The sequence below is a fragment of the Simochromis diagramma genome, unplaced genomic scaffold, assembly GCF_900408965.1.
Source record: "Simochromis diagramma unplaced genomic scaffold, fSimDia1.1 OVJJ01000553.1, whole genome shotgun sequence".
Classification (NCBI taxonomy): Eukaryota; Metazoa; Chordata; class Actinopteri; order Cichliformes; family Cichlidae; genus Simochromis; species Simochromis diagramma.
The window spans coordinates 1333001-1349059 of NW_024387095.1; the positions used below are offsets into that span (position 1 = coordinate 1333001).

A 16059-nucleotide genomic window follows, 5' to 3' on the forward strand; every position below is an offset into this window, starting at 1 on the left:
TCGCTGATTTTTTTTTTGCACCGTACAGCATTGCATTCTGCAGCCTGATTGACAAATCTCCTCCGTGTCGTGTCTCCTGCGCTTACCAAATTTATCACGTTTGGCTTTGATAACCATCACGTTCAATAGAAAAAAACAGCACAAAAACACCCATAACTATGACCTTCATTCGGAAATAGACACCTGCATCGGGAGGGAAAAAGGCGCACGAAAGTGGCAGGCAGATGAAGACAAAACGCGGCATAATAATACTTTTACGTTTTGTAATCTACAAAGGTTTGCACTTTGAGAATCAACTTGTGAGAACTGGGACTAATGTTCATGTGAGTGGGGACAAAGTGAATAAAGTGCGTGGCGAGGGGCTAGTTATTCTGAGAACCCCTGCTGCAATAAAGGAGGGACCCCTGTATATACTTTCTCTGATTATTGTTTAAAACCTGTTAACATTTATTATTGTCTTGACAGAACCAACTGAATCTGCAGCAGAGCATCCCCTGTTGCTTCTCCTGGCTCCCCGGTCCCTCCGCTCCTGCTGCTGCACCCACAGGTATGCAATTGTAGCATCAGATGTACAGCAAGCACTGATAGCTTTTTACTCGCTTGGATTCCCTTATGATCACCTTTACTAAATATCTACAACCAATCTGATTATATCCTGTTTTGTTGGGTTTTTTTCCCAATGTTAAAAATGAAAATCTAGTAGCAGCCTTCTCATTTCTTTTTGTTTTACAGGCCCACAGAGGAGGACAGCTCCGAGGCAGATGAGGGACAGGTCCCAGGACGGTCCATCGGCGGTGGAGCTGGCCATCCTGGAGTCCCTGAAGAGGCCACACCAGTCTCCAACGGAACATTTCCTCCTCAGCCTTGTTCCTGCTCTGGAGACCAGCTGGTCCTTTTTATTCCTGTCTCTCTGTAAATACTTATATTTTATATATTTATGTTTAATGTTTTTCTGTTTGTAAATTTTAATAATTATTTTAAATAAATTTTTATAATGACTAATGTCTCAGTTCTACTACACAGCAAACGTTGGCACACGACTTGACACATGTAGAATTTATTTCATATTATACTAATGACAAAATATACTAATACAGTGGGATGCAAAAGTTTGGGCAACATTGTTAATAGACATTATTTTCCTGTATAAATCGTTGGTTGTTACAATTAAAAATGTCAGTTAAATATATCATACAGGAGACACACACAGTGATACTTGAGAAGTGAAAAGAGGTTTACTGGATTTACAGAAAGTGTGCAATAATTGTTTAAACAAAATCAAGCAGGTGCATAAATTTGGGCATCACAAAAAAAGAAATAAATATTTAATGTATAAATATTTAGTGTATATCAATGTGTTTCTCCTATATGATATATGGGGTGCCTTTGTCTGGACGTGCTTCCCATCCAGAGCTCCACAGCAGAGAGGGAAGTTCCAGCGCTCCTGGAATCCCTCTGTGATGGACCGCCAGTCTGCAGTTGAAGGCAAAGCCATGAAATCATCCACTAGACAGTCCCAGATGGCCGTCGCTACCTGGGGGGTGATCTGACACACCGTGGACACACCAACTCTAAAACTAAACGCGATGGCCCTGAAGGAGTCCCCGGTGGCAAGGAACCTGGACAAAATTGCTCAAAATTAGTATTATGTGTACTGCAGTTACAAAATACATTATTCAAATTACAAAACACTTTTGTGATGTCAGATTTAAATTACAAAACATAAATCTTACATAAAACATTTTGTAATTATAAGGATAATTACATGATATATATTAGATATAATATAAAACAGTCAGTTGTGTGTTGTTTTAACTTTACTATATCATAATTTGATTGGCAGCAACTTTTACCACTACAGTGTGCCAATCACTCATAATTCCTAGACATGTCAATCAGGTAGGAATGAAGTAAGACATTAATAGAAATAAAGAGTTGTATGTTGACATGTAGCCCTTTCCTTCCTTAAATCATTGTATATATTTTTGAAAAATTAAACTGTGATAAGACATAGCATATCAAGATAGAATATGCTAGATAGAACCATATAAATAAAGGTGAACCAAACTGTTCACAATTTTATCTAGCTCTCAGTTTTAAAAAGGCTGGTGACCCCTGTTATAGAGTCTGACAGCTTCGAGGATTATATACAAATATTCAACTATACCAGAATTAAACCAGGTCTAAATAAAAAAAGGAGTGAGTATCACAACAAAGATTAACCCACAGTGGTCCTCATACCACATAAGACACCACAGCCATGCCATGATTGCAAACACTGATAACAAAGCATAAATCGAATTAAATCGAGACTTGATGAGACCTTTCGAGTATCACACCACAGTTTGCTATCAGTAAACAACAATGGCATTCACTGATAGCGTAGCACATCCATGTTAGCAGTGTATGAACAGATAGCTTAGCATATATTAGCACAGGAATCAATAAACGACTACAGTATTAAACACTTTTACTAACATGAGCCTTGCGCTTGCTCTGAGCAGGGGGGTAGTTACACTGGCAGTAGCACAGGAACAGAGTGGGAGGGAATAATAATAATGGATTGGATTTATATAGCGCTTTTCTAGGCACCCAAAGCGCTTTACAATACCACTATTCATTCACTCTCACATTCATACACTGGTGGAGGCAAGCTACAGTTGTAGCCACAGCTGCCCTGGGGCAGACTGACAGAAGCGAGGCTGCCATATCGCGCCATCGGCCCCTCTGGCCAACACCAGTAGGCAAGTAGGGTAAAGTGTCTTGCCCAAGGACACAACGACCAGGACAGAGAGCCCAGGGATCGAACCGGCAACCTTCCGGTTACAGATGCGATTCCCAACCCCCTGAGCCACAGTCGAAAGAGAGAGAAAGAGAGCCAGGGACAGCAACAAGAGACAACATCATCACATTAGAAAGTTATAGTAATCATCATGTGACACCTGATTGTTAAAATGGAAATAATCAGTTCACTCCTTTGAATCTCTATGTTAATAGTTTGGCTCTGTGACCTCAACTTACCTGTTTGTTCTTCTCTGCTCATAAAATCTGGACCCACTGACAGAAAGAGAATTCCAGTCCAGTCCACATAAGCGGCACCTCACTCACACCTCGCGGGATTAAAGTCTGTACTGGGTCCTGCTGTAGCTGTTGTGAATGTGTCTGGCTGGCAGCTATTGTAAGAACAGTAACCAAGAAATAAAGTGTGTTTGGGTGTGACAATGTGGTTAGGTCTGCCATGCTTCTGTGACACTGACATGTTTAACAACACCTCTCTATAAATTATAAAATATTTAAGTAAGTTTGAACTAGAAAATAATTTGCAGACTTTAGATTCTGTTTGGCGTTTATTGGTAAGTTTTTGATGTGGAGTTAGTGGTATTCCAGTACTTACGGCCAGATTTTTTTTGGAACTGAATATGATAACTGTTTATTCTTAATTTAATTTAATACAAATATTATGTTTAATCAAACATAAATTAACCCCATAAATAAATGCAAGCTGGAGGCTAAAAACAAAAATTGAGGCCCATCTTTAAAAGTTTATTTTTTCTGTTTCTGCTCAGGGCTTTTAGTTATGTGCTGTTAATAAAAAGTTGGTCATAAAATGACACACTATCTCATCTCAGTGTAGTCTTTAGGGACTATTGACATGAAATACAAATGCTCTTAAAGTGAAGTACTATTTATCGGTCATCGCATGATATCTTGTTGTGTTGGGTCTGCCACCTGTACAACAAGAACAACAACAACAAACTGTATTTAAATAGCACATTTAAAACCAGTGGTGTACCAAAGTGCTTAACATACAAGAGGGTAAGATGAAGTAACAGGGAGGATAAAGGCTATGGCAAAGTACCACCATGCTAGCATGTTAAATGACATTAAAAACACAGAAGCAAAAGAAATGCATATAAAAGCACAAGAGAACAATATGTGTAAAGGATAAAACAATCAAAAATTTTACAAGTGATTATATTATTATGTCATTAAGAATAGACTGAAGATAGAAATAAGCATTAAACTAACTAACAAACATTCATTAACTGGTAGAAAAGGCGAGGCTAAATAAGTGGGTTTTTAACCGTGATTTGAAGGATTGAATGGAATCAGACTCGCGGATAGCGATGGGGAGGTTATTCCATAGATCGGGTGCAGCCAAGGAAAATGCTCGGTCACCTCTAGTCTTCAGCTGGGATCTCGGCTATACCAAAAGTGACTGGGAAGATGATCTTAGTGCTCTAGTAGGGGTGTGTAATCTAAGGAGCTCAATGAGGTAGCTTGGAGCTATATTGTTAATAATTCGGAAGGTGAGCGGCAGGATTTTGAATTCAATGCAATACTTAACGGGAAGCCAATGCAGGTCGGCGAGGACAGGGGTGATAGAGACACGCCGCCCACTACCAGTAAGGAGACGAGCAGTGGCATTCTGAACAAGTTGCAGTCTATGGAGGAGAGTAGAGTTAAGACCAAATTAAAGGGAGTTGCAATAATCCAACTTAGATGTCACGAAGGGGTGGATAAGCTTTCCAGGTCTCTATGCGGGATATAATGTCTGGCTTCGCTAATAAGATGCAATTGATAGAAGCAAGATTTGACAACAACAGACACTTGTTTGTCGAATTTAAAAGAGCTATCCAAAAACACACCCAGGTCACTAACAGTGTCGGTGAGGAAACTATCAAAGGAACCGAAGGCATCACGGAGTGATACTACTGTCAAACACAATGATTTCAGTTTTCCTGTCGTTTAGGATAAGAATTACCTGCAAGCCAATTTTTAACCTCTCGCATTCACTCACGAAAACTGTGCAAAGACATAGCAGAATCATCAGTTAATTCAAAGTAGATCTGTATGTCGTCAGCATAACAATGATGTGCAGTGATGTACTTCTCAAAGATTGCGCCTAAGGGGAGCATATACAGTGAGAAGAGCAGGGGGCCAAGGACAGATCCTTGAGGCACGCCGCAGGAGACAGGTGCAGCAGAGGAGAAATAAGGGCCGAAATTGATCGAGAAAGACCTATTAGAAAGATATGACTTAAACCAATCTGTAGGTGTGCTGTTTTTGCAAATGCTCGTATGGGTTGTATTTGAGTGTAAGAACAAATCCTCAGTTGGACTGGACGAATTGTTAAATTCAAAATTCCTGAAATGAGTTTTTCTTCTACAGCACCAAAGAATAACAGACAACAGATTGCATTATTGAGGGAAGTACATGTCAGGTTTTATTGTCTCAATGATTATACATGCAATGAAAGAGAAAAGTCTTAGCAACTACAGAAAGAACAACAGGTTTTATGATTAAACAAACATCAGTCAAGTACAACTTTTATGCAGAGCATTTGATAACTTTTTCAGCCAGAAGAGGCTGCAGAAATATTTCTCAGTGTTATTGCAACTTCATCCACAGAGGAAAGATTTTCTTCGCTGAAATATGTGTGGGAAGCAGATTTGTTATCAAACACCATCACAATGTAGGAAACCTTTGGAAATGTATTCAAAATTGTCAACTGCTCCCAGAAACTGTCTTACGCTTCTAGTGTCCTTGCTTAACTAGAAAAAAACAACAAATGTGAAGCTAACAAGATCCTACCTGTCTTGGTCTCGTCAGTATTCAACATTCAGTTGCTTGGGAACCTTTATTAAATAATAAAGCCAAATTCTGTATATTTGTTCTGTATTTGTGGTAGAAGATTTATGCGAGATTGATTTCCCTGAGAAAACACATAGAAGCAGAAAACAGACTCAGCAGCATTTATTACGTTTTATTGAAATGACCACATACAGCACTGGTACTTCACTGGTCTAATTCTTTATTCTGCTCTTCAATTATTGTCACATTAGTGCCCTCGTGTTTATCTAGTCTTGTACAAAAAAGCATTATAGGCAAGTTGGCAAATGTATCACACCATGTTCACACTTCTGACGCAATCCCAGTGTCCCAACTTGTCTTCCTCTGGTACACATAAACTCGATTTCATCATCATGTGCTGTATACAGTTTATCATCTCTTGAATATCTGAACTGAATATTATGTCTGCTCATGTCGTCTCTATTCACAGTGCAGGGTTCTGTAAGACATAAAAGATAAACAGTCTTTTAATGTTAGTAAAATACATGAATGTACAGAATATTGTGTTCTGTAAAGGACTCTGTGGCTACAAATAAAATTTATTTTCTCCTGCCTAATTCTAAATTGTGGTCAAACGCTGGAATGGTACACAGATGATCTACTGTTGCTGTTGCTCTTGTGGGGTGATTACATTCACTGTTAATTTTATGTAATATTTCTGTGACTATTTTACATGCTGAAGTCCTGTCCATCCCAGCCTGACTCCTCTCAGCCTCACTACAGTACTAGACACTTTAATACCCACCTGCACAATGTACATTTTTCAGATGTTTCAATTTGAAATTTCCAGATTGTCTTATTTTATTTAATTCACTTTTATGGTTATATGTACATTTGTTCTCTCTGTTTGCATGTACATAATCTTCTCTCTCTCTTTTTACACAGTCGAGAAGTGCGTCAGGATACATTTCACTGCGTGTTGTACTCGTATAACTATGCATGCGACAAATAAGGAATCTTGAATCTTGGAAGTCACATTTCAATGTAAACCTACTCATTTATTTTACTCATTCTCCAAATAAGTAAATTAGTTTCTGTTATTTCTTTTAGATAAACATACAGAATTTCAGGAATCTGGATCACTTGTTGATTTTAAATTGTGATTTGATTTCATATCTTGCTGCTAGAATTAACTTTATTATTATTTGTTTATTGTTATTTATTGCTGTCAGTTTGAAGTGAGCTTTGTCCCAAAGGTTTTGAATTGCAGTTCATCGGTCAAATGTGATATAATAACCTTCAACAGAAATGATCATTTGTTTTTCAGACCAAATATTCATTTAAATCAATATGCTGTTATTATATCTCTAGACTGCACACTTTGTTAAATGAAGAATTAATAATTAATCAGAATTCCTGCTTGCACCTTTCACTCCAATACTTAACACAGTTCTGAGGTTTGAACCACACACAGTATCATAAATACTTCAGTCATGCTCTTTGAACTTTGAAAAACTACCTAAAAAATCTCCATATATACAGCTTCACCAAATGCAACAACTACATGTTTTTTACTAGATTATTACTAGAATCAGCAGCTGGGATGTTAACAGGTTTTTGAGGGAGACAGCTCATTCACTGGTTCCAGCGTCCATTCACCAGCTGCTTTTTATATTAGAACTGATTTGAAAACTTTATTATTTACTAAATATATCCATAATTTGAGTCTTAGAAACATTTCAGACCCACTGACCTTACTGGCCTAAAAACCCAGATAAAAAAATTACAGCAGGGCCCTATAGCACAATTCAACGTCATCATGACTATTGTTTAGAATTACCTGAAGTCAACAGAAAAAACAATTAAAGAATTTCTTACTTGATGCTCATCTCATCAAACATAAAATATTTTTTTCAGTAAACCTCAGACCCTACTATCCACACAGTGAGAAATGATTTTGTACCTGGTGATTTCTTATGTCAAACACAACATGCCTCAAAGCGTTTTATCCCCCCAATACCTAGTGTATCATATTTGATAGATACAGCCTTTGGGAGTTTTTGATCTATGACATTAAGTTCTCAAAAATCCAGTCTTGCTTTTTTTTGACAAATTTCCAAAATTCAGCTTAACAGTAAAGGGTTCTGGACTTTCTGTCACAAATGAATGTTTTTGTCTGTATTTTAAATGTTTTCAGTGTACACCACCACAGTGGATTTTAAACTGAACAGTCAAGATGTGTCATGTCTGTGTGTAGGCAGGCAGGAAGAGAGAACCCAAAATGCAGGACTCACTGAGGCGGAAGTAACTCAAAACACACAGCTTTATTGCTGGTAAGAAGCAGAACAGAAAAACACTAAGTAAACTGGAAGAACAGAATAACTAGGCAGGAAGGCTGGCTGGCAAACGGAACACACAGAGGAAGCGAGGGTGAACAGACGTTAACGACGCGACACCGAGTAGGGGAAGACACAGACACTAAATACAAGAGGTGAACGGAGCGAAGAGGAAACAGCTGGGAGACACGGCTGACGCTGATTACACTGACGAGACAGGGAGAGCACAAAGCTGAACGCACTGACATAGGACACAGACCTACAAAATAAAACAGGAAGCACACCACAGACAGAGACACAGACTCGTAAACAGGCATAATGACGTCATGGGCAAACAGCGGGACATACGGGCAGAGAAGACTAAGCACAGGCAACCTAAACCAAACATGAGGGCAAGATAACAAAACCTAAACCAGAAATAATCATCATCGTCATCATCATCATCGGATAACTAAAGAATCAGAATATAATTATAATCAAAACGGTATCACCAGAGAATAAGAACTAATCCATAATGCAAAAATAAACCAAAACATAAGAAACTCAAAATACTGGGTCGAACCGACCCAGGACCGTGACAAGATGTTTATTGAAGGGCTTCAACAAAGTAATGCATTCGCTGTTTGTGAAGAACATATTTAATTTCATATTTTATACATAGTTTCTCATCTTGAGAGGCTCACAAGCAGTCGTGTATATTTTTGTAAATATCGATCACACCTCTGGAATTAAACAAAATTAAAAAACAGAAACCAAGATGACTTTTTACTTGTATCTTCACAGAATGAAATATAAAGAAAACTTTTACTTACGGAGGCATCTAATCTCTCCAGTCCATTCACCATCATTACATGTTTTGAACGGTCCACCCTCCATGACGTAATAATGCTGACAGATATATTCAACCTTTTCATTATGTTGGTACAGCCGTTTAGTACTTGTTTTGGTGTCTCCATCTGAAAGAGGTGGTGGCCTCCCACAACCCTGGGCAGCTGCAAAAGTGTGAGCAATAGAGAAAAAAAAAGTTTAGACATTTAGTCACAATAATTTTTTAGTCACGTTTTTATGTTCATATACCGTCACATATTATTTTACATTTCAGGTGAAGTTTTCATCATGCAATCCGAGTGCAGATCACAGCCTTTAAGACTGCTTTGTCATCCGATATATGTAGTTCTGTTATGCTTAGAAAGTGGTCAGCACTCTTTGTAACTAATGATAAACTGTGTTGTACTGGTATCAAACTCATGTTGCTGTTGAAATGATCTGCTTCTTTGATATATTCATCTACTGCCCTCTCCCACATCTTACAGATCCTATCCTTTTAATTGTTTTAATCATTTTATTGTGGAAAAACAATTTATTTTTTTTTAAAGTTCAAACTCTTTCTGTGGTTCGTGTGTGCTCATCAGGTTCTCACATTTCCTCTGACATGTCCATAGCATGTTGTATTTCCTTGTTCCTCCATGTAACCCATGTTAACTGGTGATGAAATGTGTGATGTCTGTGGCAATGATAGAGGGCCACTTAAAAACACTGAAATCGTGAAAAGGCAAACCTGACATTAAATCTCTCAAAGTGTGACTTTGGGCAGACTGCAATAGTGTATCTAGGAGAAGTAGTGGGTGGTGAACAAGTGAAACCCATCCACTTAAGAACTGAAGCCATTGTGATGTTCTCAGAGCTGCAGTACAGTTTGGGGATGGTGGGTTATTACAGAGGTTTCTATAAAAACTAATTCTTCTTGTTCGTATTAATATTATTATTTAATGATATAACTGCAACTAACCCTGAAGTCTACATTGTGGTGTGTTCAGGTATAATCTTAAATGCACCACATTTCAAACAGTTTTGAGCTACTGTCTGTGTTAGTGAAAACAACTTTTCAGCGTCACACTTAACCAACTTCTCAGATTTAATAAACTTCTCAAACTGGTTCCAGCGTCCCTCCACTGGCTGTTTGTTTACTTAGAACATATTTAAAAACTTTGTGTGCAACAAAAGGGAAATGTAACTCACGGTGGCATCTCATCTCTCCAACCCAATCACCATCGACACAGGTTTTGAACGGCCCACCCTCCATGCCGTAGTTTCTGTCACACACATATTCGACCTTTTCATTGTGTCTGTACATGTTTCTAGTCCATGTTTTGGTCTGTCCATCTGAAAGACGTGGTGGCGTCCTACAATTCTTGGCAGCTAAAAATTGTGGGCAATAACAGAGGAAAAACCAACATTAGATACTATTTTGTCACAATAATCACATTTTCACTCTGACCTGCTGTCATGCATCATTTTTCATTTGAAGAGAAATATTTGTCATACACCCTGTGCATCACTCTCCTTTACCTTAACACTGTGTGGCCATCTGTGACAAAGAATTAACCAGAAACAATGTTCACACAAACTAATTAGCACAAGAGCAGATCAGGCAGAGGACATTTTACTGATAACCTGAAATGTGTTTTTGCCTCAAAACAAACGATTAATTTCTGGTCTAAAGTGTGTGTAACTTACACTCATTCACACGACACCCCAAGAAATACCAAAAACAGCAATAGCAATCTTTTTCCATCCTTTGTACTGATAAACAGTAAGATCACAAGAGGACAAGTGTTGTACCTTCACATGTGGGAAAAGGATTGCTCCACTGTCCATTTTCCAAACATTCAAGCGTTGCATTCCCTTTGATGATGTGATTACTGTTTTCACAAGCAAATGTTAGATGTTGTCCTTTTTTCATTTGATCGTCTGTTACATCTGTGGTGATTGTTAGACCTGCTGGTGTTTCAGGGACTCTACATTTCTCTGTTTTGAAAAAGAGAATCTGTTTTATTGTGAGGTTTACATTATAAACATGAAACCAAATCAGATTCAAAGTAATAAGACACTTTCTCACTACATTTTCAAACTAAGCAAGTTTTTCTTTAAATATTTATTATTAATAGGCATTCAGTTTCTCATTGCTGTAATGGCTAACTTGACTCCAGTTTTAAATCTTATTCACAGCAATAGTTTATTTTGATGTACTATAGTGAGCTCTTTTTTTTCATAGGTATTGTTTAGCTGAGTTGACGAATAACTGTTCAATTGCTGGGAAGTATATGTTAACACACACTGAATGATCCAGATGAACAAACTACCAAAACATCTGTGTTTATAGCAGTGCTAACGTTTGCTGACGATCTGTTTAATGTAGTGAATTTAATTAGCAGCACCTGGCAGAAAAATACAACCTTAATTCCTATAAAAGTTCTTCACACTTGAGTCTTCTAATGTGGACAATAGTTGCCCATTATTTCCTTTAAGCAGGGCAGACTGATCAACAGTGAATGAAATGATATCTCGGCAGAGAAAATTCCCTATTGTTGACAGATATTGATAACCACAGCTATCAGTCATTGGATATCATTCGAAACTGATAGTTTTGAACAAAAACCTGATATTCTAATTTCATTCTAGTTTCGGGGTGGCTGTAGCTCAGATGGCAGAGCAGGTCAGCCACTAATCAGAAGGTCGGTGGTTCGATCCCAGGCTGCCATCAAATATCCTTGGGCAAGATACTAACCCCATGTTTGCCTACTGGTGGTGGTCAGAGGGCCCGGTGGCGCCAGTGTCCGGCAGCCTCGCCTCTGTCAGTGCGCCCCAGGGCAGCTGTGGCTACAATGTAGCTTGCTATCGCGAATGGGTGAATGACTGAATGTAGTGTAAAGTGCTTTGGGGTCCTATGGACTAGAAAAGCGCTATACAAATGCAGGCCATTTACCAGTGTGCTGAAATGCATTTTTGCCTTAGACAACTACGCTTTCAAATCCCCTTGTTAATTTTAGATTAAAATGGTATCAAGCTTCAATCATTTACATTAAACCTCAACAAATCTCCTGTAGCTACAGCATAACAGGGAGAACAAAACTAGCAAATATATATTTTAAACTGGCACCTTAAACTGGTGGGTACTTAAGCGACTGAACATTTCTGTGTTTTGAAGAAGAGAATCTGTTTTACTATGAGATTTACAGTATGAACAAGAAACCAAATGTGATGCAAATGTCTGCATAAATCAGCATTACATTTTCAATATATAAAAAAAACTTGAAAGTAAAAGATTTCAGTATAAAAAAATACGTTCATGAAGAGATGTATCCAGTTCAGTAATATTTATGTGATGCTAGTTCACAACAGCCGTTATCTCAAGAACCTACAATATTAGACATAAACAGCAGATCAAAAATATAGGATTAGGATTAGAATACTTCCTATGATGACTTTGACCTTACAGGGTTCATCAGGATCATTAGATTAATGATTTATGTGATACAAGGGCAACAACACAACTGCTACAGAATGCTGATGTTTTCCTGCAATACAAAATTGCTCCTAACAGCAACTTAAAACAGAAACCCTTATCATAGTCACAGCTCATTTCTGTTACCTCACGTTATTGTGGTAATAAAAGTACACATACCAGAGCAAGTAGGAAAGGGGGAATTCCATTGTCCATTTTCTAAACACTCAATTTCTGTAGACCCAATTACACGTGTATTGCTGCAAAGAAAACGCAATTTATGTCCAGTCGCCATTATTTCATTTGATGGTGGTAATCCAGCTATGTAGAGATGAGGATCCATAACACCGATTTTACAAGATCGATCTGAAAAAAGCAAAATATGTAGAATATATGTGAGTTTATGTAACAAAGCTGCAAAGAGCAAGCAAGAGAGTAGTTGGTTTTAGTGAACACCAGAAGAGCGGAAAAAAATCATGAAATCTTATTGGATATTTAAATTATGCTTCAAAATACACAAAGATCAAACCTGAACTATTGCCATATTGTTTAAACAGGCATTTCATTTTGTCAGTAAAGGGATTTAAACATGTTCTTACCTATGCAAGTCGGGAATGGATTATTCCATTGTCCGTCTTGTCCACATATCAGCACAGAAATGCCATTCAGATACTTCCCAGGACCATCACAGCTGAATGTGAGGATGTGATTGGGACGTATGGGAATACAATTTTCTGGTAAACCTTTCACTGTTAACCCTTGAACTGTAGGAGGAGGGTCACATCTGGAAGATGAAACTAAAGAAGAAGAAAAAGAAAAAAAAAAACAGTTCAAAAGGCAAGATTCAGATGTAGAAATCACTGGCCAGAATCTTTATATTTGCTGCAGTTTTTATATTTGCCAGATCATGTCAGAATCCATTTTGCCAGGTTTCAACCTGTGTGTCTGTATTTGTGCTGGAGACACGAAGGTTCAGACCAGTGGAGATAAACCACTGTCAAAACTACAGCTGTGGTCAAAAGTTTTACAATCATCACGGATCAACATGGATATCATTGTAATTTTGGGCTTTGAATGATTGTTGAAATCCTGTTTTTAAGTGTGGAATGACTGATTTAACATTGAGCACTCAATTATTATTTTTTTAAATATGTATGACATACAATCATTCCACCCTGGAATGGAAAACGTTTATCTAATTTCCAGGCAAATAGTTTCAAAATAGCTGCCCTTTGCCAACTGTTTACAAGGACAACCTGTGTAAGCAAACCATCTGCTGTGTCAGTTTAACACGCTAAGATTTAATTCATTAACCCTATAAGTTCCCTTATGTAGGGTGGCTAACTTTAACTCTAGCCCTATATTTTGGTGAAAGAAAGAATACAATGCTTCTGGAAAAAATGTGAATAGTTTTTGACCTGTCAGTAAGTCTGATTTTTCTGTCACAGTCTGGCTGAGGCAGACTGTATGTGTTGTGAAAAAGGACTCAAGTGCAAACCAAAAACTATGAAACGTGATGTGGATTAACAAAAAACAAGCAGTTTATTAAGGCTGGCAAAATAAATACAAACAAAGGGCATGGGTGAAACTAAACAATAACCTAAACTGGGTGAACTAAAAATTAAACATGAAAAAACCTTAAACATGGAGAACTGACATGATACCTAAAGACATGGTGTGGACGAGCAGACGACCTGAAGGAATGACTGAAAACACATGGCACAAATAATTTGTGTGCTTTCTTATTTGTTGCAGATCACCTGATTGTTCTGTAAATAGATTTAAACGGTTATATGCCTGAGGCATTGGCTGCATTTTTAGGTAAATAGTACCATATAACTTTGTTTGCAAAACTTGTGCATAATATTTAGAAATGTACAATTTCTATTTGCATTTCAAGTTACGAAAATGATTCGTTAAACATGTTTGTGGGTTTTACAGTAAAAAAAATATAACTTTTTTCTACTCGGATTTTGAATTTTTTGTCTGAATTTAGATCAACTATGGTAATATAGTATACCAAAATGAAAAAATAACTCAAATTTCAGATATTTCAGGTTGTGCTGAAAATAATGATACCAAACAAGTAGTCAAAAATGGCCAATTATACCCTGGACCCCAGAGGGTTAAACTGATCTTTCTGACATTGAGATGCTGGGTCATATTTCATAATGACTTGACAGAAACATTGTTGAATAAAATGATGACTGATGTGAATTCAAATATATTTGGAGTCTGATCTGACATGACAAAGTCTCTACATATTAAAAATCATTTAGAATTAAATTCTGATTTTGACTGTGTGCAGGAAAAATATATATAGAAATAAAGACCGTCATAGCAGTCTTAATGAAGGCAGGACACATCTGAGTAAATGAGATTATATGTCCAAGGAGATAATACCAAATGAAGTTCATGCCTAAGTTCAATAAGAACAATCTGTAGTCACACATTTCTGCTTCCCTGGTGTTTGTTGGCTAATCTAAGCTTTACATCATTTCCACTTTCCCATGCTGTGAAGCTAATTGTGCAATCACTGGTCTAGCCCAATCAGATTTCTGCTGGCTGTCTTCCGGCCAATCAGTCTCCACTCCATGTACTTTAAATCTCACTGCTCATCGGTCATTCTCACAGGCTTCCATTCAAGCCTCAATCTTCATTTCCAGAGTGTAATCACCAACAATCTAAATTGAATTCTATAGATCAATAAATTATGTTAAATTCATTTTAATGATCTCTGCTTATTGAACTGTAGTCATTCACATGAGAGTGAGAGAAGAAAGGAAAGCTTTTGAACTCACGGTAGCACGACCCCCTTTGGAGTGGCTGCCAGCCCTCAGTTGTACATACGTATTTGATGGTGAGAGCTGATGTATAGCCAGGTTCGCAAGCAAAATGTATCATGTGTCCTGCTTGATACTGAGATGTTCTTGTCTCTTGTGTTACTTGGGCATGGGGAACATCTGGAAGCGTTGAACATGCTAATACACAAAACAATATAAAATGGGAAAAGAAGAGAAAAATACACAAAGATTGAAAACATACTGAGTGACTAAGCCAAGATATATATGTATGTATAAGGAAATGACGACCCATCATTGCTACGAACGATAGTAATGCCAGTAATGTGCAGTTGTTTTAGGACGGCAACCTGCGGCTCTGGATCTGCATGCGGCTCTTTTGTCTTTATACTGCGGCTCCAGGTGGTTTGGGAAAATAAATTAGAAGTATTTAGCTGAAGTGTATTTTTTGTATTAGTTCTTTTTAAACTTGTAGTTCTAAATTGGAAGATTATTGTGACATTGAAATATAAAAATAAAATTATATTTTATTTTTCATCGCTCAAAATAAGCGTCACACTTGCGGAAGCCGGTATACCAGCCAAAACGCCGTGCATTTAACGAGACTTTCAACCCCAGGTAGGCCAATTATGGATCTTCGGATCCACATTATGTCAGCAGCTGTTCTCCTCCGTGAACTATGTTAAAACAAACACTGCTCACGCCTCACAGATGACAGCTTACAGCCCTGCGTAAAGATGAAAGTGACTTCGTACAGCCCCAATTTGCAGACGCTGTGCGCAGAGGTTCAGGACCAGAAGTCTCATTGTAAACATACCACAGAAGACCCGACGATGTTTGCATGAACACGCTTTTCAGCATCTCTTTATTGACCACTCTTCACACACGGTTGCTGTACGCATACAGCCGGCTGTAGCTTTTCAGCTCACAGTCCGACAACACAACAGCAGAGAGAGCACAGACTTTAAGTAGACGAGGCGTGATTGCGGGTGCCACTCAGGTGCGTCCGACCACGCCCCGCCACACACATTAACCAGGTAAAATACATATTTAGGCAGAATTT

The 16059-nt window shown here is 37.9% G+C and overlaps 1 protein-coding gene across 7 annotated transcripts in view; it reads right to left on the reverse strand.

Moving 5' to 3' along the window:
- Nucleotides 1-16059, reverse strand: part of LOC120742847 (complement factor H-like) — an 84116-nt gene that overhangs the window by 22796 nt on the left and 45261 nt on the right. Inside the window, exons 14-17 of one of the 7 annotated variants that reach the window (XM_040046305.1) lie at nt 10533-10718; nt 9930-10109; nt 8723-8902; nt 5771-6073 (exon numbers count right to left, since the gene is read on the reverse strand). The exons of the other annotated variants lie outside the window; for them this stretch is intronic. Of the exons in view, the coding sequence (XP_039902239.1) occupies nt 5883-6073; nt 8723-8902; nt 9930-10109; nt 10533-10718 (737 nt within the window). The 3' untranslated portion in view covers nt 5771-5882. Of the gene's footprint in view, nt 1-5770; nt 6074-8722; nt 8903-9929; nt 10110-10532; nt 10719-16059 lie in introns of those variants that run through there. 7 annotated transcript variants of the gene reach the window in all.